The sequence below is a fragment of the Salvelinus fontinalis genome, chromosome 17 (assembly GCF_029448725.1).
Source record: "Salvelinus fontinalis isolate EN_2023a chromosome 17, ASM2944872v1, whole genome shotgun sequence".
NCBI classification, from domain to species: domain Eukaryota; kingdom Metazoa; phylum Chordata; class Actinopteri; order Salmoniformes; family Salmonidae; genus Salvelinus; species Salvelinus fontinalis.
In genome coordinates this window covers 36,487,085-36,514,627 of record NC_074681.1, presented here as the reverse complement: position 1 = coordinate 36,514,627, position 27,543 = coordinate 36,487,085, and the positions used below count along the sequence as shown (strand labels likewise).

Here is a 27,543-nt window from a genome sequence, read left to right as displayed (position 1 = left end):
ACCTGGATGGTGCAACATTTGCCCGTTATTCTTTCAAAAATTCATGCTCTGTAAAATTGGTTGTTGATCATTACTAGACAACCGTTTTCTGGCAAGACAGTTTTCAGGTCTTGCCATAATTTTGAAGTAGATTTAGGTCAAAACTGTAACTCGGCCACTCAGGAACATTCACTGTCTTCTTGGTAAGCAACTCCAGTGTAGATTTGGCCTTGTATTTTAGGTTATTCTGCTGAAAGGTGAATTCATCTCCCAGTGTCTGGTGAAAAGCAGACTGAACCAGGTTTTTCTTTAGGATTTTGCCTGTGCTTAGCTCCATTCCATAAATGTTTTATCCTGAAAAACTCCCCAAGCATACCCATAACAAGATGCAGGCACCACTATGCTTGAAAATATGGAAACTGCTACTCAGTAAAGTGGATTTTTTTGCATCATTACTTTAGTGCCTAGTTGCAAACAGGATGCATGTTTTGGAATATTTTTAATTCTGTACAGGTTTCCTTTTATTCACTCTGTCATTTAGGTTAGTATTGTGGAGTCACTACAATGTTGTTCATCCATCCTCAGTTTTCTATCTGTAACTGCTTTGATTTGATTTGATTTATTAGGATCCCCATTAGCTGACGCCAATGGCAACAGCTAGTCTTACTGGTTTCCGACACATAAGGAAAAATACATTATAGACAAAAGACTTAGTAATTTACATACTTTTAAAAACATTAACATGTAGTGTGTGTGTGTGTGTGTGTGTGTGTGTGTGTGTGTGTGTGTGTGTGTGTGTGTGTGTGTGTGTGTGTGTGTGTGTGTGTGTGTGTGTGTGTGTGTGTGTGTGTGTGTGTGTGTGTGTGTGTGTGTGTGTGTGTGTGTGTGTGTGTGTGTGTGTGTGCGTGCATCTTTCACTTTACCACTACCTTACATGTACATATTACATCAATTAACTAACCTGTACCCCCGCACATTGACCTAGTACCAGAACCTCATGTATATAGCCTCGTTATTGGTATTTTATTGTGTTCCTTTTTTAACTTTAGTCAGTAAATATTTTCTTTACTTTATTTTCTTAAAACTGCATTGTTAGTAAAGTGCTTGTAAGTTCACGGTAAGGTTGTATTCTGTTGTGTTCAGAGCATGTCACAAATACAATTTGATTTGATGATGGAATTTGATCAGTTCCACATACATGTCAGTACATACACACAACAAGTAGGTGACATGAGGGAGAGGCATTGTGCCGTGAGGTGTTACTTTATTTGTTTTTTGAAACCAGGTTTGCTGTTCACTTGCGCTACATAAGATGGAAGGGAGTTCCATGCGCTCATGGCTCTGTATAATACTGTACGTTTACTTGAATTTGTTCTGGACCTGGGGACTGAGAAAAGACCCATGGTGGCATGTCTGGTCGGGTACGTGTGTGTGTCAGTCCTGTGTGTAAGTTGACTATGCAAACTATTTGGAATTTCCAACACATGAATGTTTCTTATAAAAACATGAAGTGTTTCTGCATATTACTGGCCATCCAGTCTTTCCACAACTCTTAGCCAAGAGAGACTTGCATGCATAGTATTAGTATTAGCCCTCTGATTACAATGAAGATGCCGCTCTGTTCTGGGCCAGCTGCAGCTTAACTTGGTCTTTCTTTGCAGCACTTGGCCATCTGACTGGACAATAATCAAGATAAGATAAAACTAGAGCCTGCAGGACTTGCTTTGTGGAGTGGGGTGTCAACGAAACAGAGCATCTCTTTATTACGGACAGACCTCTCCCCATCTTTACAACCATTGAATCTATGTTTTGACCATGACAGTTTATAATCTGGTTAATGTATGTAAATTGAAAAGTTTTTTGTCTGTAATGTCTTTTTCGTTATATGACGGACCCCAGTAAGACTAGCTGTCACCATTGGCGTTGGCTAATGGGAATCCTAATAAATTAAATCAAATAAGTAATTTAGTCTCCTCAACTTGTTCAACAGCCACACCATTCAGGTCTAGAACTTAGGGATTGATCTGTACCAAATACAGTGCTCTTAGTTTTAGAGATGTTCAGGACCAGTTTATTACTGGCCACCCATTCCAAAATAGACGGTATCTCTTTGTTAAGGGTTTCAGTGACTTTATTAGCTGTGGTTGCTGTTTTAAAGTCACCATTGGGCATGACGAAATCCATGAGCGGTTTCCTTCCACTCAGGCAAATGAGTTAGGAAGGACACCTGTATCTTTGTAGTGACTGGGGGTATTGATACACCATCAAAAGTGTAATCAATAACTCCACCATGCTCAAAGGGATATTCAATGTTCAATGTTTCTATTTTTACCCATCTACCAATAGGTGTCCTTTGTGAGACATTGGAAAACTTTGTGGTTGAATCTGTGTTTGAAATTCACTGGTCGACTGAGGAACCTTACATATAATTGTTTTTGTGGGGTACAGAGATGAGGTAGTCATTCAAAAATCATGTTAAACACTAATATTGCGCACAGAGTGAGTCCATGCAACTTATTTGTGACATACTGTATGTGACTCGTTAAGTAAATGTTTACTCCTGATATTATTTAGGCTTGCCATGCAAATGTTTGAATACTTATTGACTCAAGACATTTCAGCTTTTCAGTTTTCATGAAGTTGAATTTTTTTTCGAAATACATAAATCCACTTTAAATGTTTGTTAATTATAAATTCATGCTGTAACTAAACAAAATGTGGAAAATGTCAAGGGGTGTGAATACTTCCTGAAGGTACTATATATGTACAGGAGGTTGATTGACTTGATAATACACTGATGGCACCGGAGGCTCTTAAAATCTCCAGTATGCCAGCTACATAAGTCACGCACTGTGCCACGGTGCCCCTCTGCAATCATGATGAAGGGTCTGTCTGAGAGAGAGGGAGTTATCCTCTTAACACTACCTTTCCCATTTCACCAGACTGACATTTCTGTCTGTTCCATTTGGTTTTCAATGGGACTAAAGTGAGACAGAGCTACTTACTGCACAGTACTTACTGTAGCAATGAATGCTGTAGTGAAACCCACAGTTGTAGTGCTCTATCTTTCTGTCTTTGTCTACTTCATATATTTATCTGCCAGACCATCCATGTCCCTATTATTCAAGTCACAAGGTCCAAGTCTCAAGTGGATTCCCAAGTAGAATGGGTCAAATCTCAAGTCAAGTCCAAGTCGTGCATTCTAAGAGCAAGTCAAGTCGAGTCACACGTTTTTTGAAGTCAAGTAAAAAATATAAAAAAATATATACATGCAATGACTTGTTCAACTACAAATCTTTGTCTATTTATTGAGGCTGCCAGACTGCACTTTACATTATTTTGTCTACAACATATTTTAATGATGTAATAATACATTTTAACAACAAATTTCAAATGCAAGCTTCATAAGTAAATTATACATTTTAACCAGTTTCATACCAACAGACCAGTAGGCCAATGCTAGTAAGTGTTGCGTGATGCCACATTGCTGGTGAGCTTACAAAGTAAACAGTAAATATTCTTGATCACCCACAATTTTTGGGTTTAGTCATGTCAGTTCTCTCTCTCTACGATTTGATGTTTGTGCTGCACCCGATCATATAGCTGTACAGCAAATCAGCAATATGTTCGCTAGCTCAGTGGTTCTCAAACCTTTTGACCTGCGACCCCTAAAAAGGAGTGGTTCAAAGCTGGCGACCACCCGCGCACACACACGCACTAGCGCAAACACGTGCAATTGCTGCTTAAATGTAGTTTGTCATTACAGCCAAAGCCGCAGCTGCATGTGAGGACACTGAGGTCTGGTAATTTTAGGAACTCAGTCGGGGTCTCAAATGTAGTGTTGAAAGTTAGAATAGTAGAATACACAATGTGCAATTTCAAAATGGAGTTGTGCATCAACAGTTTTCCTCTTGTTATGTATATGTCACTCACTGAGCCACTCAGTTAGCCCATGTCGGTAAAACATTTTTGGATTGCTATTAGTCTAGTTAGTCTAGTTATCTAAACGTAGTCATCATGGACGAATTACCGACCAGACACGCAGGGCACGAGCCCAGGGGCCCTAACCTCCAAGGGTCCCCCCATAGTTTTTTTTTTAGTCACTCTCACTCAATAGACAGTGTTACCGCCACAAACATTAGTATATAAAACAAGCTGTGTATGACAGGAAGTGGAACTCTAAGAGAGAACACTCATTTATTCCCACCCCATGGCAAAAATGTGTAGAATTGCATGAAATTAGCTGTAAAACAACAAAAAGTTCTGTAAAGCAAAGATATTTGTTTACCTTTTGTTATTTAAATAATTTTTCTGCTAACAGAACCCTCTGTATGTATTAAATTATAGTTTTTAATGGGTTAATGTGAGTTAATGTGTAGCGGCTAATTGTATAGCTCATAGGCTATGTGTTTGTGGATCAACTGAGGTGATGAAACTACAGCAACCATTTTGATAATGGTTGGGGTCATTTTTTTGCTGTTCTCCAAATAGCATTTTAGAGTTTTTAAATTGTATAGAAATGCAGTAAATTAGCTTGTACTTTCTTACAATGTATTGAATGGAACTTAGACCCTGGCTACGGCCCTGATTACAGCCATAAACGGTGATGCATTTTAAAACGCAAGACACAGAAACAATCTGCGTTTTACACCTGCATTTTAAGATGAAAGTCATTCATGTTAGCAGCCAATATCAACTAGGGATATCATGTCACTTCTCTGGAGTCCAGAGTAAGTAGGATAATATGCCTACCCTACCTGTATGCTGTGGAGGTTGCAGAAGACAGATGTAAACCTGCACCACGCGTTATCACTTTGGAGGGCCGCTTGCCTACAGGAGTGCTCATTGCCAACTGGAAAGCACCTGTCTTCCTCACAAATATTTTTTTAAATTCAGGTGTGATGCTGTGGCTACTGCCTATGGCTGCGTGGAGAGTAATCCACAGTGACTGTGTCGTAAAACCTGGCTAGATCATTTCAAGTCATCAATTTCAAGTCACAGTTGAGTCCAGTATATTGAGGCTTCAAGCCCAAGTCAAGTCTCAAGTTATTTTGTTTTCTATCAAGTCGAGTCTCAAGTCATTAAATTTGCACTCAAGTCCCAAGTCATGTGATTCGAGTCTGAAGACATGTGACTCGAGTCTCAAGACATGTGACTCGAGTCTCAAGACATGTGAATCGAGTCCCAAGTCATGTGACTCGAGTCCCAAGTCATATGACTCGAGTCCACACCTCTGTTATCTGCCTCATTAGTTTTTCTCTCCTTTCTTTTTTGTCTCCCTCATTCTCGTAACAAGACAGTATAACAAGGGGCTTCATTCTCACTTCTATATAGTCTCCTGTTGCCGCTGTCACTTTCCTTCTCTTCCTCTGCACAGTCTGGTGACCATAGTTAACAGTATGGCTCCTTAACTCATGGAAGACCTTGTTCTTACTCACACAAGTGAAGGGAGATGCTAGACTGAAGTAATTTGGTTTCAAATGAAATTCTATATTTAGAGATGTAAGAGAATACACCCTGCCATGCCTATATTGATTTGATTTTAGGAAATTCAAATAACCCTGGTGGGAGGCCTAGCTATGTGGTGTGTGTGCCGTTCCTTTATTGTAATGAAAATAAGCTGCATAGTATTTATTATGTTTGGAACCTTTTGGTGCGTGGCTTGGTAATTAGAGCATGGAGTTACCTTTCAACTATTCAGGGATTTCTCTTTTTTCTTCTCTCATAGCAGAACGTGAATAAATTGGAACTCAGAAAGAAAATGAAAGAGTCTTGTTTCTGTGAAATTTTTACCAGTTCTGTTTTTTATTCTAAATGTCAAAACCTCTGCTGAGATTGACGTGCAAATGTTTCCCACTGTTCAGAATGTTAGAGCAGGTTGAAGAGCAAGGTTTATTTCTCTGGCAGTTAAGTGCGCTGGCTAACACGTGCAGTGTTTTACCTATCACTGCTGTTGTGTTGCTGATGGTCCTGATGGTGGTTATAGCAGTGGGATCTTTGTGTGAGTCACTCTCTTGTTCCAATTGTTCAAAGCCCAAGATCCTTTTTCAGATGGTGCTTTTTCAAAAATGGCTTGCTTCAAAGGCATAAAGCCAGGCAGATTGTATAGACTACAAATTCTGCAATGCACATAATATTACTTTGTACGAACCAATGCCATTTTCCATAAAACAAGCTTTTGATGGGAGCTCTTCTCAACAGCGAGGTTCAAAGGAAGTACACTGATGTGCTGTGGCTAAAAAAGTATGAAAGAGGTGCATTAAGGACATCAAATTAAGAAAAAGAGCCTTTGGTGTCCATAAAGTCCATTGAACAGGTTTCGAGCCGGTATGGAGGGGCTGCTGTTTTTGACAAATATTGTTGTTACTGTGCACCACAAAAAATTCCAAAATATGGCCACAGATTTTGGTTATGAACAGACGTTATGCTTACCGTATAGCCTTACTAAACTTAGCCCATAGCATAGAATTAGTTGTTTTTTAGTGTAACAAAACATATAGTACATAGTAGCTGTTCACACAAGGCCAGTGACTCGCCCAATACTCATGGGTACCTAACCTGACAGAACTACAGAGAAATTACAGTAACGTTACAGTAGTATCACTACTCTCTTTGCTGTTTCCCACCGTCAGCCAAAGCCACAGTGGGCGATAGTTCGTGATAAACGAGGGCTGGCCAAGCAGAGCCAAGCACTGAGAGACCGAGACAAAGAGAGAGAGATATTCAGAGTGAGCGAGAAGCCACTTGAAAGGCGATGATGTATGACCCTCAGAGGCATTACCTCCCTTCACTTCAGCGTCTCTCCGCCCGACTCTGGAGCCAAAGCACCTTTCCCCAGTCAAATGGGATGCACACACCTGAAAAATGAGATGGCATTACTTATGAAGTAGATGTCACCGGCAGTGGTGTTATTGTTAAAGTACACTTTGTCATTCCCTTCTTAGCATTTTTCTTATTTTTTTTAAATGTATCTTGGCACAGAATACAAATGGACACCCTGGTGTATAAAACCAACTGAGTGAGCATGGAGCATCTGTCAGTGTTGCCACAGAGGAGGGTGACCATGCTGTTACTCTGCTGGAGGATCTCTCTGTCCTAAGCATAGTTAGCAGTGGCACATTGTGTTATGTTCTCTAGTACAGTAGGTAGGTCGTCTACATACTAGATACGGTTATGTATTTTAATGACTGTTTCTTTTATTGAAGAGTATATAGACATGTAACACTCTTAGAGTTCCACTTCCTGTCATACCGAGCTTGTTTTATACACTAACGCTTGTGTTGGTAACATCGTCTAATGAGCTGCTCGTAGAAAAAGTGTTACCAAGTTCCTTGAAGAAGATGCTATACCAAAGAAGGTGAAGAAATATCACTTGGACGGATGTTGTTACGGAGACTGTTGTCTCTGTTTGAAAAGTGATATACCGTCTGTGTGTTGAAGCATTCAGAGTTACCCAGGGGGTAATTGCGTTCTTTGTCAGGAAATTGCCTTTGCAGCAACAGACACTACTAAAATCCAGTTTGCTTTGTGTACAGTTATTTATCTGAAGGACAAACGTCATCCTTTGTAGTTTCAGAAATACTTTATTTGATCAAAAACATTTCCAGAATGATGCCTTCTTTCTAACGCCTGTGTTCTGAATGAGGTGAATCTCAGGTTGTCTTTCTTTGAATAAACTATGATATTTAACATCATTAATATTCGTTCCTTTATAACTGAAACCCCAGGCAAGGTCTTTAAATTTAAACTGCAGATTATTTTGTACAAAAAGATTACTGCATGGAATTTAATTGCAACATAAAAGGGCGTTGGGGGATAACATGTTGGATTGTTTATGTATTAGAGAAAGGTTTGTCAAGTAATGAATAGCGGATGAAGGAAAAAAAACTTTTGCATCATTTATAGATAACATACAAAAACACTCACAGAAATATACCATCACAATCTAAAAATGACCTGCGATGGTTATCCAGTCTTCCTATTTGATTTGAAGAAATAAATTGAACAAGAAGATGTACATAAAGAGATCGGATTGGTTCTTAGTGACCTTTGACATTGTAAATGACAGCGAACACATGCAGCCAGCGGTACCAAGTGACTCTGGGTTCTGAGGTAATCATCCAGATTGACCTTCAAGCGTTGATGTACTATCACTCACAGCCCATCAATCACCGTTCATCACTATACATCACTACTCATCAACCAGTAATTGGCACAGTCAATACAATTAACACAACACCTCTTTATCTATAAGCTATTCATATTGTATGTAAAGAAAAAAACGATTAAAGGGAAAATTGGACCAAATTTGATTGAACATGTCTTTGATTATAAACTTCTTAGAGGTAATGTATTCTAGCAGTCAAGTAAAAATACCATTCACGTTTTTGCAATAATTTACACCGTACACTGCCGATTGAACATGGAAACCGTCCAGAATGCACTCTTTCTGAAATGTAATGACAGAGCAGTAATGAGTATTCCATGGTATTTGTGGAGCACCCCCCCCCCCCCCCCTCGAGTTTGGGAAACCCTGACATAGAGTATAATGAACACTGAGTGTACAAAACATTAAGAACAGGTGCTCTTTTCATGACAGACTGACCTGGGGAATCCAGGTGAAAGTGATGATCCTTCATGTCACTTGTTAAATCCACTTCAATCAGTGTAGATGAAGGGGAGGAGACTTTTAATTTTTGAGAAAAAGCCTTGAAAAGAATTTAAACAGAAATTGTGTCTGTGTGCCATTCAGAGGGTGAATGAGCAAGACAAAAGTTTGAAGTGCCTTTGAACGGGGTATGGTAGCAGGTGCCAGGCACACCGGTTTGAGAGTGTCAAGAACTGCAACGCTGCTGGGTTTTTCACGCTCAACAATTTCCCATGTGTATCATGAATAGTCCACCATCCAAAGGACATCCAGCCAACTTGACACAACTGTGTGAAGCATTGGCGACAACTCAGTATTTGGAAGGTGTTCGTAATGTTTTGGACATTCCGTGTATATTATAGCTCTGTCATTTGAGGACTACAGGATAACAGTATTCCCTAGTTATTGCTCCAGTTCATAAGTGGGCCGTTATTGGCTCTCATTGGCTCAATCATAAGGTACTAGAGAATCCCATTGTATATTTTACAATGATTATATCCCTGCATCATGAAAATGATTAACCAAGAGATTATTAGTCTGTAATTCTGATTTACTGGTCCACTTCTCTCACTGGAATAATTGATTGATTCAAATGGTGGGTTTTATGAACACATGAGTTTGACTATTACTGTCCTCATCTCATAATGAAGGGGCTTATGAAAGTCATATTGAACACATAGATTCAGTACAATATTGACAAATGTTTTTTCCTCACTACATTGTCGTGATCTGTTGAGATCCAATTTTGTATAATTTACTCCAGGAGTTCAGTATTAATGGTGGGGGGAAAAGGTCATCAACAATGACTGAACTTTGGAAATGGTTGGGTTCAGTGATGGATGGATATGTCTGCTATGTTAACGAGCTCATTCTTGGTGATGGTTTTGGTTTGGAACAGGTCTGCCCCAGGCAAACAAGGCTAAGATCTTCCAGGGGCTGACAGTGGACCAGGGGTTCTACACATCCAAGGACTTCCTGCCACTGGTGGCCAAGGCCAGTAAAGCCGGTACGTTATAAAGGAAATGATAAAGAAAGTGATTTTCATAGTCACACAGAATTAGGTACACTTGTCATTGTGTACCGTAGGTGTGTACTTAGACTCAAATAAATTAAATCAGATGCTTGTCTGACAATCAAAAATGGCGCAGTCAGTTCAGGAATAATACATGTTCAGACAGCAAACGCAAGCACAACTCTGAAGTACAGTACTACTGATATGAAAATATGTTTGGCTTTTGAAACGTAAGAGCAGGGTAAAAGAGCTACCTGGTTTTATTGCTCTCTCTTTCCTCTCTCCAACCTCCCTCTGTCTATCACGGTCTCTGTCTCTCTCTCTGTTTTCTCTCTCCAACCTCCCTCTGTCTATCACGGTCTCTGTCTCTCTCTCTGTTTCCTCTCCCTCGTCCTCCCCCACTCTTTCTCCCTCAGGCATGTGCAGCTGTAAGTCTCAATTGCCCGAGCTCCGTGGCGTGGTCATCGTCCTAGGTGCCGGTGATACGGCGTTCGACTGTGCCACCTCTGCCCTGCGCTGCGGTGCCTGCCGGGTCTTTGTGGTCTTCAGGAAGGGCTTCACTAACATCCGTGCCGTCCCCGAAGAGGTGGATATGAAGCTAGAGCTTCTCAGACCCTGGCTTTAGTTGTTGAGTTGTTTCTGACCCATGCTCATTGGACCACAGTATTGATTGTGACCACCTACTCTGAGATGCTTTTTGAAAACGAGCCCTGGGCAGCATTATAACTTGAGATTTATTTTAGCCAAAATTCTTCCTTTGATTTCAGTGCATGAATTATGCAGTAGAGTTATACATACTGGTCTCAAGTTAGAATGTGTCCCTAAAAGCGTACACCTAGAACCTGACCATGCTCAATTACTCACAAAACGATTTCTGATTGTTGTATAGTGATAGGAAGGTTATGGTGGCTTTAGTCTTGCCTTTATATTAGCTCATGGCCATTCACATTGTCCTTTGTCTTATCTGGGAAAAAGTCTGAAAAAGTAATACAACTTATTGCACTGAAAAATTTCTTACTTTGTTTAATTGAAAGAAAAAGAAAAATTATTATTATTATTATTATTATGAAACTGGAATTTTCCCCCAAAACAATAATATATATTTTTTAAGACTTATCATTCTGAACAATCACATTTTTTTAAATTGTTTTATTTAACATTTATTTAACTAGGCAAGTCAGTTAAGAACAAATTCTTATTTACAATGACGGCCTACCCCGGCCAAACTCTAACCCGGACGACGATGGGCCAATTGTGCGCTGCCCTATGGGACTCCCAATCACAGCCGGTTGTGACATCAGTAGCCTTGATACCATGGAAACAGAAAGAACATAATAAAAATAATGATACTAAGAAAGTTAGGCGATTTAAAGTGAGTTTCAAACATACGGTACATACAGTGCCTTCAGAAAGTATTCATATCTCTTGACTTAATACACATTTTGTTGTGTTACAGCCTGAATTCAAAATGGATTCAATAGATTTTTTCCCCTCACCCGTCTACACACAATACATCATAATGACTTAGGAATTTATGCCTTTCCTAGGCACACTTTTTCTACGCACTTCTCAGTATTTGGTAGTCAGACTTATCTTATTCAGTCCCATAATGGGCTCTGCAGTCGTGGCTACCTTGCGCGCTCTGAATAAATATAATTAAACCGCTGAAAACTCTCCCACTTGCTGGCCAACAGATTTTCTCACGCAGTTTCACAGTGGAAAAAGGGGCCACAATTCATGTCATTGTTGATATGATTTTCAGTTTGTCTCCAGGGATCTTAAAGAAAAATTATCTAAAACAATTGTAATGTGTATTTACAATCCCCTTCTCCATACGGATTACTAATTTACCTAGCTCTTATCAATAGTTCTTATTAATTTATAAATTACAGTGCATGGAGAATGTTGTTATTTCTGGCGGGAAAAAAATATGCTTTTTCCACTTGGAACTGACTGGTTCGCCAAGCTTATTTATGGTTCCCTCTGACCTTAAGTCAAGGTCAGAATACGACGTATCTGTAGACACATCTCTGCCACACCTTCATTCATTCGAACTCCACCTCAAACGAATAGTGGGTGAATAGCATGCTATTCTCATGCTTACGTTCAAAGTCAGAATACTTATTGAGAAAAGCTCATAAAAAAGGAATTTATGTTCCATTTACACACCTTTAACTCAGGTCGGAATCGGGGCCTAGGAGCTTTCCACACCTGGATTGGGCAACATTTGCCCAGTATTCTTTTCAAAATTCTTCAGGCTGTGTCAAATTGGCTGTAGATCATTACTAGACAAACATTTTCAGGTCTTGACATAGATTTTAAAGCAGATTTAAGTCAAAACTGTAACTCGGGAACATTCACTGTCTTCTTGGTAAGCAACTTGTGTAGATTTGGCCTTGTGTTCTAGGTTATTGTCCTGCTGAAAGGTGAATTCATCTCCCAGTGTCTGGTGGAAAGCAGACTGAACCAGGTTTTCCTCTAAGCCTGTGCTTAGTTCCATTACATTTCTTTTTTATCCTGAAAAACTCCCCAGTCCTTAACGATTCCAAGCATTGCCACAATTTTTGCAGTACTAATTTAGTGCCTTGTTGCAAACAGGATGCATGTTGTATAATATTTTGTATTCGGTACAAGCTTCCTTCTTTTCACTCTGTCAATTAGGTTAGTATTGTGGAGTAACTACAATGTTGTTGATCCATCCACGATTTTCTCCTGTCAGAGCCATTAAACTCTGTTTTAAAGTCACCATTGGCCTCATGATGAAATCCCTGAGCGGTTTCCTTCCTCTCCGGCAACAAAGGACACCTGTATCTTTGTATTGACTGGGTGTATTGATACACCATCCAAAGTGTAATTAACTTCACCATATAATATTCAATGCTATTTTCTTCTTTCTTTTTACTTTTTATCTAACAATAGGTGCCGTGCTTTGCGAGGCATTGGAAAACCTCCCTGGTCTTTGTGGTTGAATCTGTTTGAAATACATGCAACTGATGTGACATTTTCACTCTTGAACATATTTAAGCTTGCCACAACAAAGGGCTTGAATACTTGACTCAAGATATTTCAGATGTATTTTTAATTTGTAGGGGTGTGAATACTTTCTGAAGGCACTAACATAGCTGTATAGGCCTCAAACATACGTAACATACATTATTATAGAACAGATGTAAAGGTTGTCAATGTCGTTCTCCTCCTCGGACGAGGAGGAGCATGGATCGGACCAAGATGCGGAGGGATAAGTGTTCATTATTTAATGACAAAACAACAAAGCACTTCAACATACAAAACAACAAACGTGACAAACCCGAAACAGTCCTGTGTGGCCCAAACGCTGACACAGGAACAAACACCCACAAAACACCAGTGAAACCCTGGCTGCCTTAGTATGACTCTCAATCAGAGACAACGATACACACCTGTCTCTGATTGAGAATCATACCAGGCCGAACACAAAATCCCAACATAGAAAAACAAACCTAGACCAACCCACCCAACTCACGCCCTGACCAACTAAAACAAATACATAACAAAGGAAAACAGGTCAGGAACGTGACAGAACCCCCCCCTTAAGGTGCGAACTCCGAGCGCACCAGCACAAAGTCTAGGGGAGGGTCTGGGTGGGCGTCTGTCCACGGTGGCGGCTCTGGCGCTGGGCGAGGTCCCCACCCCACCATAGTCACTCCCCGCTTCCGTATCCCCCTCCCAATGACCACCCTCCAACTAAACCCACCTAAATGAAGGGGCAGCATCGGGATAAGGGGCAGCAGCTCCGGGATAAGGGGCAGCAGCTCCGGGCTGAGGGACGGCAGCTCCGGGCTGAGGGACTCTGGCAGGTCCTGGCTGAGGGACTCTGGCAGGTCCTGGCTGAGGGACTCTGGCAGGTCCTGGCTGAGGGACTCTGGCAGGTCCTGGCTAGACGGCTCTGGCAGGTCCTGGCTGGCGGCTGGCTCTGGCGGATCCTGGCTGGCGGCTGGCTCTGGCGGATCCTGGCTGGCGGCTGGCTCTGGCGGATCCTGGCTGGCGGCTGGCTCTGGCGGATCCTGGCTGGCGGCTGGCTCTGGCGGATCCTGGCTGGCGGCTGGCTCTGGCGGATCCTGGCTGGCGGCTGGCTCTGGCGGATCCTGGCTGGTGGAAAGCTCTGGCGGATCCTGGCTGGTGGAAAGCTCTGGCGGATCCTGGCTGGCGGAAGGCTCTGGCGGATCCTGGCTGGCGGAAGGCTCTGGCGGATCCTGGCTGGACGGCTCTGGCTGGTCCTGGCTGGACGGCTCTGGCTGGTCCTGGCTGGACGGCTCTGGCTGGACGGCTCTGAACGCTCGGGACAGACGGGCAGCGCTGGGCAGGCAGACAGTTCAGACCACGCTGGGCAGGCAGGCAGTTCAGACAGCGCTGGGAAGGCAGACAGTTCGGGCAGCGTTGAGCAGGCAAGCAGCGCAGGCGGCGTTGGGCAGACGGCCGACTCTGACCTGCTGAGGCGCACAGTAGGCCTGGTGCGTGGTGCCGGAACTGGAGGCACTGGGCTGGAGACACGCACCACAGGGAGAGTGCGTGGAGGAGGAACAGAGCTCTGGAAACGCACTGGCAGCCTGGTGCGTGGTGTCGGCACTGATGGTACTGGGCTGGGGTGGGAAGGTGGCGCCGGATCTACCGGACCGTGAAGGAGGACACGCGCTGTTGAGCACCGAGCCTCCCCAACCTTACCAGGTTGAATGGTCCCCGTAGCCCTGCCAGTGTGGCGAGGTGGAATAGCCCGCACTGGGCTATGCAGGCGAACCGGGGACACCACCTGTAAGGCTGGTGCCATGTACGCCGGCCCGAGGAGACGTACTGGAGGCCAGATACGTTGGGCCGGCTTCATGACATCCGGCTCGATGCCCAACCTAGCCCAACCAGTGCGGCAAGGTGGAATAGCCCGCACTGGGCTAAGCACGCGTACTGGGGACACCGTGCGCTTTACCGCATAACACGGTGTCTGACCAGTACGACGCCCTCTCACTCCACGGTAAGCCCGGGGAGTTGGCTCAGGTAACCAACCCGGCTTCGCCACACTCCCCTTTAGCCCCACCCCAAGAAATTTTTGGGTGTGCCTCTCGGGCTTCCAGCCGCTCTGCCTTGCTTTAGCCTCATACAACCTCCTCTCCGCTTTCGCTGCCTCCAGCTCTGCTTTGGGGCGGCGACACTCCACTGGCTCTGCCCAGGGTCCTTTACCGTCTAGGATCTCCTCCCAAGTCCATTCCTCTTTTCCCCATTGCTGTGGTTCCTGCCTTCCTTCTCCACTCCGCTTGATCCTGTTTTGGTGGGTGTTTCTGTAAAGGTTGTCAATGTCGTTCTCCTCCTCGGACGAGGAGGAGCATGGATCGGACCAAGATGCGGAGGGATAAGTGTTCATTATTTAATGACAAAACAACAAAGCACTTCAACATACAAACAACAAACGTGACAAACCCGAAACAGTCCTGTGTGGCCCAAACGCTGACACAGGAACAAACACCCACAAAACACCAGTGAAACCCTGGCTGCCTTAGTATGACTCTCAATCAGAGACAACGATACACACCTGTCTCTGATTGAGAATCATACCAGGCCGAACACAAAATCCCAACATAGAAAAACAAACCTAGACCAACCCACCCAACTCACGCCCTGACCAACTAAAACAAATACATAACAAAGGAAAACAGGTCAGGAACGTGACAACAGAGATATCTAACCTCTATTTTTGTTCGTTAAACTTTTTTTTTGTGGCCAAGGTTTTTATACCAGGAGTGGCAGTGAGGCGACTATACTGCGTGTGGCCAGGATTTTGAACTCATTTGCTTAACAGCAGCAGGGGGGAACCATGGCCATTATAGCAGCCTGTCTGTCCCCCTACTGTGCACCGCTATGGACAGACACAGTAATTAGACTTGTGTCGTTGACTGGTTTTAAGCTGCTCTACGGAATTCCTCAAGTTTGATCATGAATTCAAAGAAATCCATAGCTGGGGGAATGGGAGAAAGATGTGAAACTTGGCTCTGTACGAACATAAATAGCCTATAAATAAAGTCTGTCTTTGTTTTGGGTTATCAACAGATTCAGCGATTCAGAGGTTTTGACCTTACCCCTCCAGTTGATGTCCACCCCCGCGCGGAAATGTAATTAGCATAATAAAACAAATCCCCGTGAAAATCAGTGTTTCAGAGATATCTGTTTTCTGGCATGGACTGAGTCAATTTGTTGGCATCTGTGAAGAAAAGTGTCAGAACCTACAACGGTGTTTGTCAGATCAGGAGACGTCCCCAAAATCTCATGAAAACATCAATCGTTCATACCGTTTGGGCTACAAAAGGAATACCCCTCTATGCATAGAGGAGACTTTCACAAACACGATGCTGTTCTTCATTTTGCTCTGTGATCCCCAACAAGCTTCACAGACTCAACGGACTTGTCTGAAGTCAGCACTGCCGATGTGCCAACTTGTGTGTAGCGTTCAAACGGTTTGAGCGACCAACTGATATGACCTCTATGTGAAAGAAATTACTTTCACAAACACTTTCTCCATTTTGCTCTACGACCCTCACAATCGTCACGTGACTCGTATGAAGGTACCCGGCACTGGGCCCCCCAAAAAATGAATGGAAGTGAATATGGCATACGCTCATCAAAGGTATACGGGTCATTCCACGGTAAAAGCTAAATACATTCCGGAGCTTTCTTATCCCTCAGATATAGGACAGACACTTCAAAACATTTCACTTTTATAGATATTTGGGACTGTTTTTCCATGTATGCATGTTATTCAATGTGTTTCTATGGGCTAATAACAGTAGGGCTAAATTCAATGTTTCAAAATAATGTGTTTATGTTTCAGGGATATCTACCCACATGAAAAATATGATGTTCTAAATGCTGTAGTAATACTATATTTATATACTATGTATTCATTGCAGTACATTTGCGGACATGATCAAGGTCTGCAGGAGAAATGGAAGTGAATGATGCAAAAACACTAGTCAATATTAGTATAGAAATATAGTAATTCTACAGTATTTAGACCATAGTATAGTGTTTTTTATATATATGTGTGTTAGCTGTAACTTGTTGGATGTTAGAACTATAGTAGGACCACAATGGAAATGCATTAAACTTTTTGTTATTCTCAACACATTTCTAAATGCATTATGTCTTTAAATAGTCGAATAAAAATCGATCAATCAAGGGGTACTACAGTGTGGCGTATAGAAAAAAAACAAATTCTATAGTAAGCTCTAAACCATCGGGGGGAACCTTAGAGCTTCCCAAGGTTAACACGTTCAAAACCACATTGACAAAGCTAGTAGTCCAATTGCTCCCAAAATTCGAAAGTAAGCACTACTCGATCGAGGCATACTACAGTATAATACAAGTTTACTACAGAATTCTATAGTAAGTACTGTATTTTTTTATGTGGCTACAGCGGTCTGTAAATTCAAAAAGCTAAATGATCCTTGGTATGGCCATCTTAAAATAATTCCATATGTTTGGTTAGTAGAAACCCAGCCCCGGGCCCTTAGACTCAGGGATATTAAACTGCATTAAATGTGGCATCAACATCACATATAAATGTCTTTTGTCATGTTTCAAAACACATTTCATCCTTGAAAGTCCTGCAGGCTGTGAAGTTGGGATCTTAGGGGAAACTGAGGAAAAAAGATCATGTAAAAATACAAATAAAAATTCTCCATTTCCTCAGATGGAGCTGGCCAAGGAGGAGAAGTGTGAGTTTCTTCCCTTCCTGTTCCCCCGTGAGGTCATCATGAAGAACGGCCGAGTGGCCGGCCTGCAGTTCTGCCGCACCGAGCAGACGGAGCGCGGCGATTGGCTGGAGGACGAGGACCAGATCGTCCGTCTCAAAGCCGATTATATCATTAGCGCCTTCGGCTCCATGCTGACTGACCCTCAAAGTAAGGTCTGAGAGAAGGCGAATCAGGTCTGACAGAAGGGGAATGTTCAAACATGCCCCCTTTATTGAAGTACCCTTAGAAGTGACTGTTGAAGGATTGACCTGATAAAACAGAATACCGACATAACTGGCAGAATGTTGATTATCAGACCCTAAATATGCATTACACTAAAATACATGACAATACATTACGTTGAAATACAGCTCCACTTTAGGTGTGGTCTAATCAAGATTTTTCAGTCCCCGAACACCTCTACACTAAACGTACCATACAAGAACGTGCCAGGCATTTCATCCAAATCCACACTGACCTCGCATTAAGCGATCTCTGTCATCTGCGGCAGCCAAGGTCTTGTAAGAGATTAGCTACAGTGTTAATGCCCCAGCAGACAGCCTGCCGGGAGAGGGCACTCATCGCTCTCCCCAGAATCCGTTCTCCATACTTCCCTTTGCCTGTATGGTGGCCTGTCACGTATCTGGAAACTCTGTATGGGATTTCTTTCACACCGATCTATAGAGAAATAGAGCACTCAGAGGTATCAAATGTAATTTCTGGAGGGCCAGTGAGTGTGCATGTTTTTGTTATAACCAAGCACTAACACGCTTCATCTAGCTAATAAACGAAGAATTTGTCCTCAATAAAAACCTTTATTAGCTGAATCAGATGTGTTAGTGCTGGGCTGGAACAAAAACAAACACCAGCCCTTTCTTTCAGGAATTGAGTTTGAGATCTCTGACCTCTCTGCGGCTCCACTTATCTGTACTTATACAGATTGTAGATTTCAGCAGGGTGTGTGAATCACCCACAGAGGGAGGAGGGCTCATACAAATACATTCTAAAAGCTTTAACAAGAGCAAGGTATTGCATTTCATTTGAAAACAGCAGAAAACAGCAGAAAACACCTCATATAACCCATAAGCTGGAAATGAGATGATCGTGTTGATTATTGTGTTTGTTGTTGAGATCATCCAGACCTTTTGGGTGATTGATCCTAGTCTACGGAGAACCAAATATTAGCCTAAACAGGAGGCAGCTATTAGAATGTTTTAGATCTTTCGCGTGACAATATTTGACACTCACATACTCTATTAATACTTACACAGATGATTGGTTGTTGAATGTCATGTATTTTGCATAATGTACACAGTGAGCTCCAAACGTATTGGGACAGTGACAATTGTTGTTGTTGTTCTGGCTCTGTCCTCCAGCACTTTGGATTTGAAATTATACAATGACTATGAGGGTGAAGTGCAGACTGTCGGGCCTCCCGGGTGGCGCAGTGGTCTAGGGCACTGCATCGCAGGATATTCCTGAATGAATCGTGAATAACGATGAGTGAGAGACAGACACACAAATATCATAACCCCAAGACATGCTAACCTCTCACCATTTCAATTACAGGGGAGGTTAGCGTTTTATATCATACCCCCAAGACATGCTAACCTCTCACCATTTCAATTACAGGGGAGGTTAGCGTTTTATATCATACCCCCAAGACATGCTAACCTCTCACCATTTCAATTACAGGGGAGGTTAGCGTTTTATATCATACCCCCAAGACATGCTAACCTCTCACCATTTCAATTACAGGGGAGGTTAGCGTTTTATATCATACCCCCAAGACATGCTAACCTCTCACCATTTCAATTACAGGGGAGGTTAGCAATGTTGGGGGAGGTATGATATTTGTGCGTTTGTGTATAGTCACAAGCTTGATGTAGTCATTGCGTGCAATGAATATGGGACCAAATACTCAACTTTTGACTACTTTAATACACACATAAGTGAATTTGTCCCAATACTTTTGGTCCCCTAAAATGGAGGGACTATGTAGAAAAAGTGGTGTAATTCCTAAACGGTTCACCAGATATGGATGAAAATACCCTCAAATTAAAGCTGACAGTCTGCACTTTGACCTCATATTGATTGAATCATTTCAGATCAAAAGTTCTGGAGTACAGAGCCAAAACAACAACAACAAATTGTCACTGTCCCAATACTTTTGGAGCTCACTGTATGTCATATACTGTATAGTTGGCTACATGGCCTACTGGAAGTTGCCTTGACCAGTCTCTCGGTATCACTATCTGTTATCAAAAATCTCAGATACAGTGAGTTTCAACTTAGTCATTGTACAGTAAAGTAGAGGACTAATAAATGCAGATAGTGGACTAATTGATAAATACCACTATATTCTTACCTGGCTAGTAGATGTACAGTATGAATCACCAGCTCACAGAGGAGGCATTCAATGACTCGTCAGGGAGAACAAAAAAGGCTGAGATCGGCAGAAAATAGGCCCTGCAATCTGCAGGGGGTGCGGTGTGTCATGAACATGACAAATATCTAAAGGTGTCGGTCTGTCTGTCTGTCTGTCTGTCTGTCTGTCTGTCTGTCTGTCTGTCTGTCTGTCTCTGTCTGTCTCTGTCTGTCTCTGTCTGTCTCTGTCTGTCTCTGTCTGTCTCTCTGTCTCTGTCTGTCTCTCTGTCTGTCTGTCTGTCTGTCTGTCTGTCTGTCTGTCTGTCTGTCTGTCTGTCTGTCTGTCTCTGTCTGTCTGTCTGTCTGTCTGTCTGTCTGTCTCTGTCTGTCTCTGTCTGTCTGTCTCTGTCTGTCTCTGTCTGTCTCTGTCTGTCTGTCTGTCTGTCTGTCTGTCTGTCTGTCTGTCTGTCTGTCTGTCTGTCTGTCTGTGTGTGTGTGTGTGTGTGTGTGTGTGTGTGTGTGTGTGTGTGTGTGTGTGTGTAGTCTTGCCTGGCAGAGGCCCATATGACAGCATGGATTCTTCTCACTAATGGAGCTCAGCAATCAGCATCTGTCAGTGGAGTTTTCTCCAGAGAGATAGAGTGGAGGTCTGTGGAAGAAGTGATGTTATTTAAGAAGATCTCAGGAGTCTCTGATATGTCACACTCCACAGCCTTCCTACAGTAAATGGGGGGGGGGGGGGGGGGGGGGGGTGATGGACCCTCCACTTACAATGGTCATTGGACTATCAGTCCAAATGCAGTACAAGGTGGGGCAACAAGGGGACAGTATCTATAAAGAATAAGTTACAGTATATCAAATATCCCCCCTGTGTCTTGTACAGTACACACATTCATTATTCTGCTCCTATACGAATATAACACAACCTGCTAACCCAGGAAGTAGGGGTGCTCAAGGTGCTGCAGCACCCCCTGAAAAAAAAGAATAATATAAAAAAGGGCACTACTTTTCACCAAACTTTTCACTGGGCCTTTACTACTCCTGTATTAGCAAACCGATACGGCCATCTGCAGCACGGCGAGAAATACCCCTCTCCCACCATCGTCGCAGCACTCCAACCCCCAAACATCTTCCCGCTGCTATGTGCTGACCCCTGAACTTTGGGGGCGTCTGTCTATTGTAATAATGTCATAATAACCATGTCTGTTATGTCTCGTTCTAAACAGTCCAGGATGCCATGGCTCCCATCAAGCTGAACCGCTGGGGCACTCCAGACCTAGACCTTGAGACCATGCAGAGCAGTGAGCCTTGGGTGTTCGCTGGCGGAGACATCGCAGGCCTGGCCAACACCACAGTGGAGTCTGTCAATGATGGAAAGCAGGCTTCCTGGCATATCCACAAGTACCTCCAGGTGGGTGGGACAACTATGACCCGCTGCAGAGTTGAATGGGCTATTTATTACACATGAGTCGTATTCATTACTGCACACCGTAGCAAAACGTTTTAGAATGGAAACATTTCTTGTTGGCATGTCCAGCTAGTCCCTCCCTGTTTGTCTGTTTTTACCCTATTTGGTGCCTAATGAAAACCGCACAGCCAATAATGATGATGACTACAACAATTATGATAATGCCTTCATAAAACCTGTTGCAATTCTGCTTCCGTTCCCTACAGTCCCTCCACGGCCAGACAGTGGACAGCACCCCCGCGCTGCCTCTGTTCAACTGTGCCATCGACACGGTAGACATCAGTGTAGAGATGTGTGGCATCACCTTCCCGAACCCCTTTGGCCTGGCCAGTGCTCCCCCCACCACCAGCACGGCCATGATCCGCAGGGCTTTCCAACAGGGTTGGGGCTTCGCTCTCACCAAGACTTTTGGACTGGACAAGGTACAGACAGACAGACAGAGAGAGATGTACACATGCACATTAGAAGTATGCTGTTAATGGTTGTATGTGTGTGCAGTGTTGCCAATTTAGCGACATTGTCGCTATATTTACCAAGTTTTCAGACCCCTCCAGCGACTCTTATTGGTAAAAGAGACTAGCGACAAATCCAGCTACTTTTCAGGTTGCCTTTGGGGAGTTTTGAAACAGATTATTTCTATGGTTTTGATAGCATTTAGCAACTTTACCCACTCAATTCTGCAGCAAACGAGAGTGGGAGAAGCTGTCTGTGCAACAGAAGTTGCAGCAACGGCCGACATGCAGGCATAGAAGCACAAGGAGAGGTGGTGTGCAGCGAAAAACGCTACATCGGGGGACCGCAGTTGTGCCACAGCAAGGCAAATTGGTGCCGTGACGTCATCGCAGCAACGGCAAAACGTCATCTAGCGACAAATCCAGGAGCAACACTGACGTTTTTGGCAACGCTGATGTTTTTGACATACGTGTGCATGCAAACGTTTCACGGTGTTACAGCAGTGTTGAGTGTCTAAGCGGTATGAACAGACTGTTGCATGTCTCTGTGCCTTGTCTTTGAGCCTGTCTAGCCATGGCCAAGGCTCCGATAAGTCATAACGGTAGCACATAAAAGCAGCCTCCATCCACAGACGTGTGCATTAATAAAGCCCTAATAACTCATAAAGGAATGCAATAAAGCGCTCCTCACACGCAAACACGCTCCCCGGTAATGAGCTCCCGTCAGGTGGCAGACACTCCAGCTAAACCAACACGCTCCCATTAGAACAAGAGGCATCTGCCTTGTTAGCAATGTAACATTTGCTCTTGACAGGAGAGTGAAAAAAAAAGAGAAAGAAGACAGAGAGAGAGAGAGCCATTAGTTGCTTATTGAGCTCCAGCAGAAAATCTTTTGTTTTAATTTACTTTCTAATTCTAGTGATGGGGAAATTAATCAGTAACATCTGTTTGCTCTGTTCTCGCTGGCAGCTCTTTATTAGTGAAGTTAGAAATGGAAATTTGCTGAAAAAAGAGAGACCAAACAAGGAGCGCTTGTTCGGAGTTGTGTAAGGCATCGCTATAGCAACAATTAGGGTAGTGCATCAGGTGCAACCTCACATTAAGGTTTTTTTCTCTGACTGTGGTGAAGAAATTATTATCTCGTATAAAATTGAGTGGAAATCTGTTACCAGACGGTTGAGAATTTGTTAGAGTATTTGGTTAGGCCAAAAGGTGCCAGGCTTTTCCCGAACGGTTTAAAAAAAATCTATTATGACTAATTGGTGGAAGTCTCGCCAAGCTTTCAAATTAAATTAAGAAATAGATTTCTGCCTGAAAGATAATAAATAAGGACTTGAATCTATAGTGCTAAGAGTGACAGTTTTTCAAGAAGCACACTCTTGGATGATGGTCCAACCACTAAGAGTAATTCAATAGACATTGGATTTATTTGTGTTTTCAATTTTTTTCAATTTTTTTTATCTAAAGTGGTTATTACAGTTGCAACTAGCCTGCCTCTCAACATCATGTCTGTTTATCCCTTTAAACACTACTTAGAGGGATAGTTTAACGAGTATCAATGTTTTTCAGGCATTTTCCTTCACCCTGAAAGTGTTCTAAAGTTGAGTCCACATTCCAAGGCATGTGCTGTATAGATCCTGCTGTGCAGGCTTTACTACTTAACTAACCTGTACATGTCCTTGAGCATTGAAAAACACCCTACTCACATGGAACCTGTAGATGTATTTTCAGGACAAATACATTAAAACACTTTGGACTCTGTTTGCCAGTTAGCCTTTGGCCAAAATCCATATTTTTAACCTCACTTCCTCCCTCTCAGTGACTCATTTTATTTGTCAAGCACTTTGAAATACAGCCCCTGTAAGAAATGTGCTCTCGAAATAAAAATTGGATTTGATTTGGAATGTGTACAGTAGCGACATTTTTCACTCGCTACCGCTCTTTTGCTCTTCATACTGGTCAATGTCAGTGCCATGTGCCTTACTATTCCCCAATAGCTCCTGCTTACCAGCAGCGCAGCAGCTCGCCCCCAGCTCATATCTCTGTAAACAGAAATCACATTGCACTCTATTGTGTGCTTTGTGTGTCAAACTATTGCACTGCGCCTCTCCTGTCGCTCTCCCTGAGAAGGATAAAGAAAGTACTGTGTCAACAGTGCTCCTCTGTTCCATCATTATACCCTAAACATGAGGGACTTCTTTTTAATATCCTGTTCTCCCCCCACCCGCCAAGCGCTCCCCCCCGATCGCAACACCCCAGCCGCTCCGCGTCGATAGCATTCAGGGCGCATGGCCTGATTGTCACAGTGGATATGGAAATATCCTAACACGGTGTGCGTGTGCGGAATAGCTAATTGCCGTATGGCGCGATACAGCGGAAGCCCACTCGCTTAAACTTGCAGGCGGCACTTCCATTCATTATAATTAATGAACTACATTGCATATGTAAATGTTTTTTTCCCTTCTGGCGAGGATTGCTTCTACCGTGGGATGTAAATCAAGGACATAGGGATCAGACCAGAGTCCTGGTAAACCTGGTGGTAAACCCTGTCTCAACCACATCTCCTCACTGAGTGACATGACAGTCAAGCAGCTTGGGCTGCTGTTGAAGGGGTCGCGGTCCTGAACATTGACCAGTTCTATCCTCGATTGCTGTGATGAGACGATCCCAGGTAGATTCACTGGGTCTTGTGAAGCTGGAGCACATGGATCTGAAGAGGTTTGAACCCTTACGGCTCAATTAGCCTCTCTAACTGGTGTGTGTGGTGTGGTGTGGTGTGGTGTGGTGTGGTGTGGTGTGGTGTGGTGTGGTGTGGTGTGTGTGGTGTGTGTGTGTGTGTGTGTGTGTGTGTGTGTGTGTGTGTGTGTGTGTGTGTGTGTGTGTGTGTGTGTGTGTGTGTGTGTGTGTGTGTGTGTGTGTGTGTGTGTGTGTGTGTGTGTGTGTGTGTGTGTGTGTGTGTGTGTGTGTGACTTACTGCTTACAGGACCTTCACTACTCCCAAGGAGGGAGAGTTGGGTAAACTTGCTTGTTTACCCAACCGTGGGACAGACTATGTTTGTTCCCACACTCGTGACTCTGACTCTCTCTCTATTGCTTACATGGACTCTTGGCCTCCCATCCTATTCTAACCACCTCTCGCCGGCTTTGTATTCATGTTACCTGATAAAATTGCTGTACAATATGATCTTGTTGCCATTCAAATGTCATTTAAATGTCATAAATCAACACTACAGAGCCCTCCCTGTCCTCTGCCGTGCCCTGATTGTATTACTGCTTATCATATCTGGAAATGTGCATGTACAGCTTGGCCCATCTACTGTTGCTAGCACCAATTCTGACTTGTGCTCTGATATCTTCTTCACTGACTTCTGCTCTTGTAAAAGCCTGGGTTTTCTGCACGTTAACACTAGTAGCTTATTACCTAACATGTATCAATTGAAAATGTGGGTTCACAGCTCTAATCCAGACGTGTTGGTCATTACTGAGACGTGGTTAAGTACGAGTGTTTTGAACACGAATGTTAACCTTTCTGGTTATAACCTTTTTCGGCAAGACAGAACTTCCAAAGGCGGTGGAGTAGCAATCTTTACCAAGCAACAGCTTCAGTGCTCGGTTGTCTCCACCAAGTCTGTCCCCAAACAATTTGATTTGCTGGTTTTAATCATTCAACTTTCAGTTTAACTGTTGCTGGGTGTTATCGTCCACCATCAACACCGGCCTGCACCCTGCTTGCTCTCGCTTGGCCCCTTACAAATAGTCTGAATTTGTCCTATTAGGTGACCTAAATTGGGACATGCTTAAACCACCTGACCAAGACCTAAATTTGGCAAAAGGCTTGGCGCACGCATACTCAGGCTGACTGGCTCTCATTCAACCAAATGAGAAATAAGTGCACTCAGGCTATCCGGAAGGCCAAAGTTAGTTACTTTAAGGAGCAGTTCTCTCTCTGTGGGTCTAACCCCAAGAAGTTCTGGAAAACGTTTAAAGACCTGGAGAATAAACCCTCCTCCTCACAGCTGCCCATGTCCCTTAATGTTGATGATGTGGTTGTTACTGACAAGGAGCACATGCTGAGCTCTTTAATCACCAGTTCATTAAGGCAGGATTCCTATTTGACTCAGCCATGCCACAATGCCTGTCCAACATTTCCTCATCTCCCACCCCTTCTAATGCGACTAGCTCCGATGCTCCTCCCTATTTTTTCCCCTTCCCCACTACAAAGTTTCTCCCTGCAGGCGGTCACTGACTCCAAGGTGCTACAGGAGCTCCTTAAACATCTGGGTCAGATGGTTTAGACCTTTTCTTCTTTAAGGTTGCTGCCCCTATCATCGCCTATCTCTGACCTTATTAATCTGTCTCTCCTTTCTGGGGAGGTTCCCATTGCTTGGAAGGCAGCCACAGTTCATCCTTTATTTAAAGGAGGGGATCAAGCTGATCCTAACTGTTATAGGCCAATTTCTATTTTGCCCTGTTGATCGAAAGTGTTGGAAAAACTTGTCAATAATCAACTAACTGGCTTTCTTGATGTCTATAGTATTCTCTCTGGTATGCAATCTGGTTTCCCAGGTTATGGATGTGTCATTGCAACCTTAAAGGTCATAAATTATGTCACCATTGCCCTTGATTCTAAGCAATGTTGAGCTGCTATTTTTTTGACTTGGCCAATGCTTTTGATACAGTAGACCATTCCATTCTTGTGGGCCCGGCTAATGAGTATTGGTGTCTCTGAGGGGTCTTTGGCCTGGTTTGCTAACTACCTCTCTCAAAGAGTGCAGTGTATAAAATCAGAAAATCTACTGTTTCAGACACTGCCTGTCACCAAGGGAGTACCACAAGGCTTGATCCAAGGCCCCACGATCTTCTTAATTTACATCAACAACATAGCTCAGGCAGTAGGAAGCTCTCTCATCCATTTATATGCAGATGATACAGTCTTATACTCAGCTGGCCCCTCCCAGGATTTTGTGTTAAACGCTTTATAGATTGTCAGGTAAGGGTGCTCTCGAGCGGCTAGATGTTCTTTACTATTCGGCCATCAGATTTGCCACCAATGCTCCTTATAGGACACATCACTGCACTCAATACTCCTCTGTAAACTGGCCAACTCTGTATACCCGTCGCAAGACCCACTGGTTGATTCTTATTTATAAAACCTTCTTAGGCCTCACTCCCCCCTATCTGAGATACCTACTGCAACCCTCCTCCTCCACATACAACACCCGTTCTGCCAGTCACATTCTGTTGAAGGTCCCCAAAGCACACACATCCCTGGGTCACTCCTATTTTCAGTTTGCTGCAGCTAACGCTAACGACTGGAATGAGCTGCAAAAAAACAGTCAAAAAAAAAAAAAAACATTTCTACATCTCTTCATTCAAAGACTCAATCATGGAAACAGTTGTGGTTGCTTCACGTGATGTATTGTTGTCTCTATCTTCTTGCCCTTTGTTCTGTTGTCTGTGCCCAATAATGTTTGTACCATGTTTTGTGCTGCTACCATGTTGTTGTCATGTGTTGCTGCCATGCTATGTTGTTGTCTTAGTCTCTCTTTATGTAGCGTTGTGGTGTCTCTCTTGTCGTGACGTGCGTTTTGTCCTATTTTTTTTTTTTTTTTTTATTTATTTAACCTTTATTTAACCAGGTAGGCAAATTGAGAACACGTTCTCATTTACAATTGCGACCTGGCCAAGATAAAGCAAAGCAGTTTGACACATACAACAACACATAGTTACACATGGAGTAAAAACAAACATTTAGTCAATAATACAGTGAAAAAAAAATAAGTCTATATACAATGTGAGCAAGTGAGGTGAGATAAGGGAGGTGAAGGCAAACAGATATATGTATAAATAAATAAAAATATAAA

General features: G+C 43.1%; 1 protein-coding gene across 1 annotated transcript in view; it reads left to right on the top strand.

Moving 5' to 3' along the window:
* dpydb (dihydropyrimidine dehydrogenase b) overlaps nt 1–27,543 on the top strand; it is a 136,523-nt gene that overhangs the window by 55,257 nt on the left and 53,723 nt on the right. The window contains exons 9-13 of the mRNA XM_055867260.1: nt 9,525–9,632; nt 10,055–10,224; nt 17,350–17,560; nt 20,986–21,170; nt 21,434–21,649. Coding sequence (XP_055723235.1) covers nt 9,525–9,632; nt 10,055–10,224; nt 17,350–17,560; nt 20,986–21,170; nt 21,434–21,649 — 890 coding nt within the window. The remainder of the gene's footprint in view (nt 1–9,524; nt 9,633–10,054; nt 10,225–17,349; nt 17,561–20,985; nt 21,171–21,433; nt 21,650–27,543) is intronic.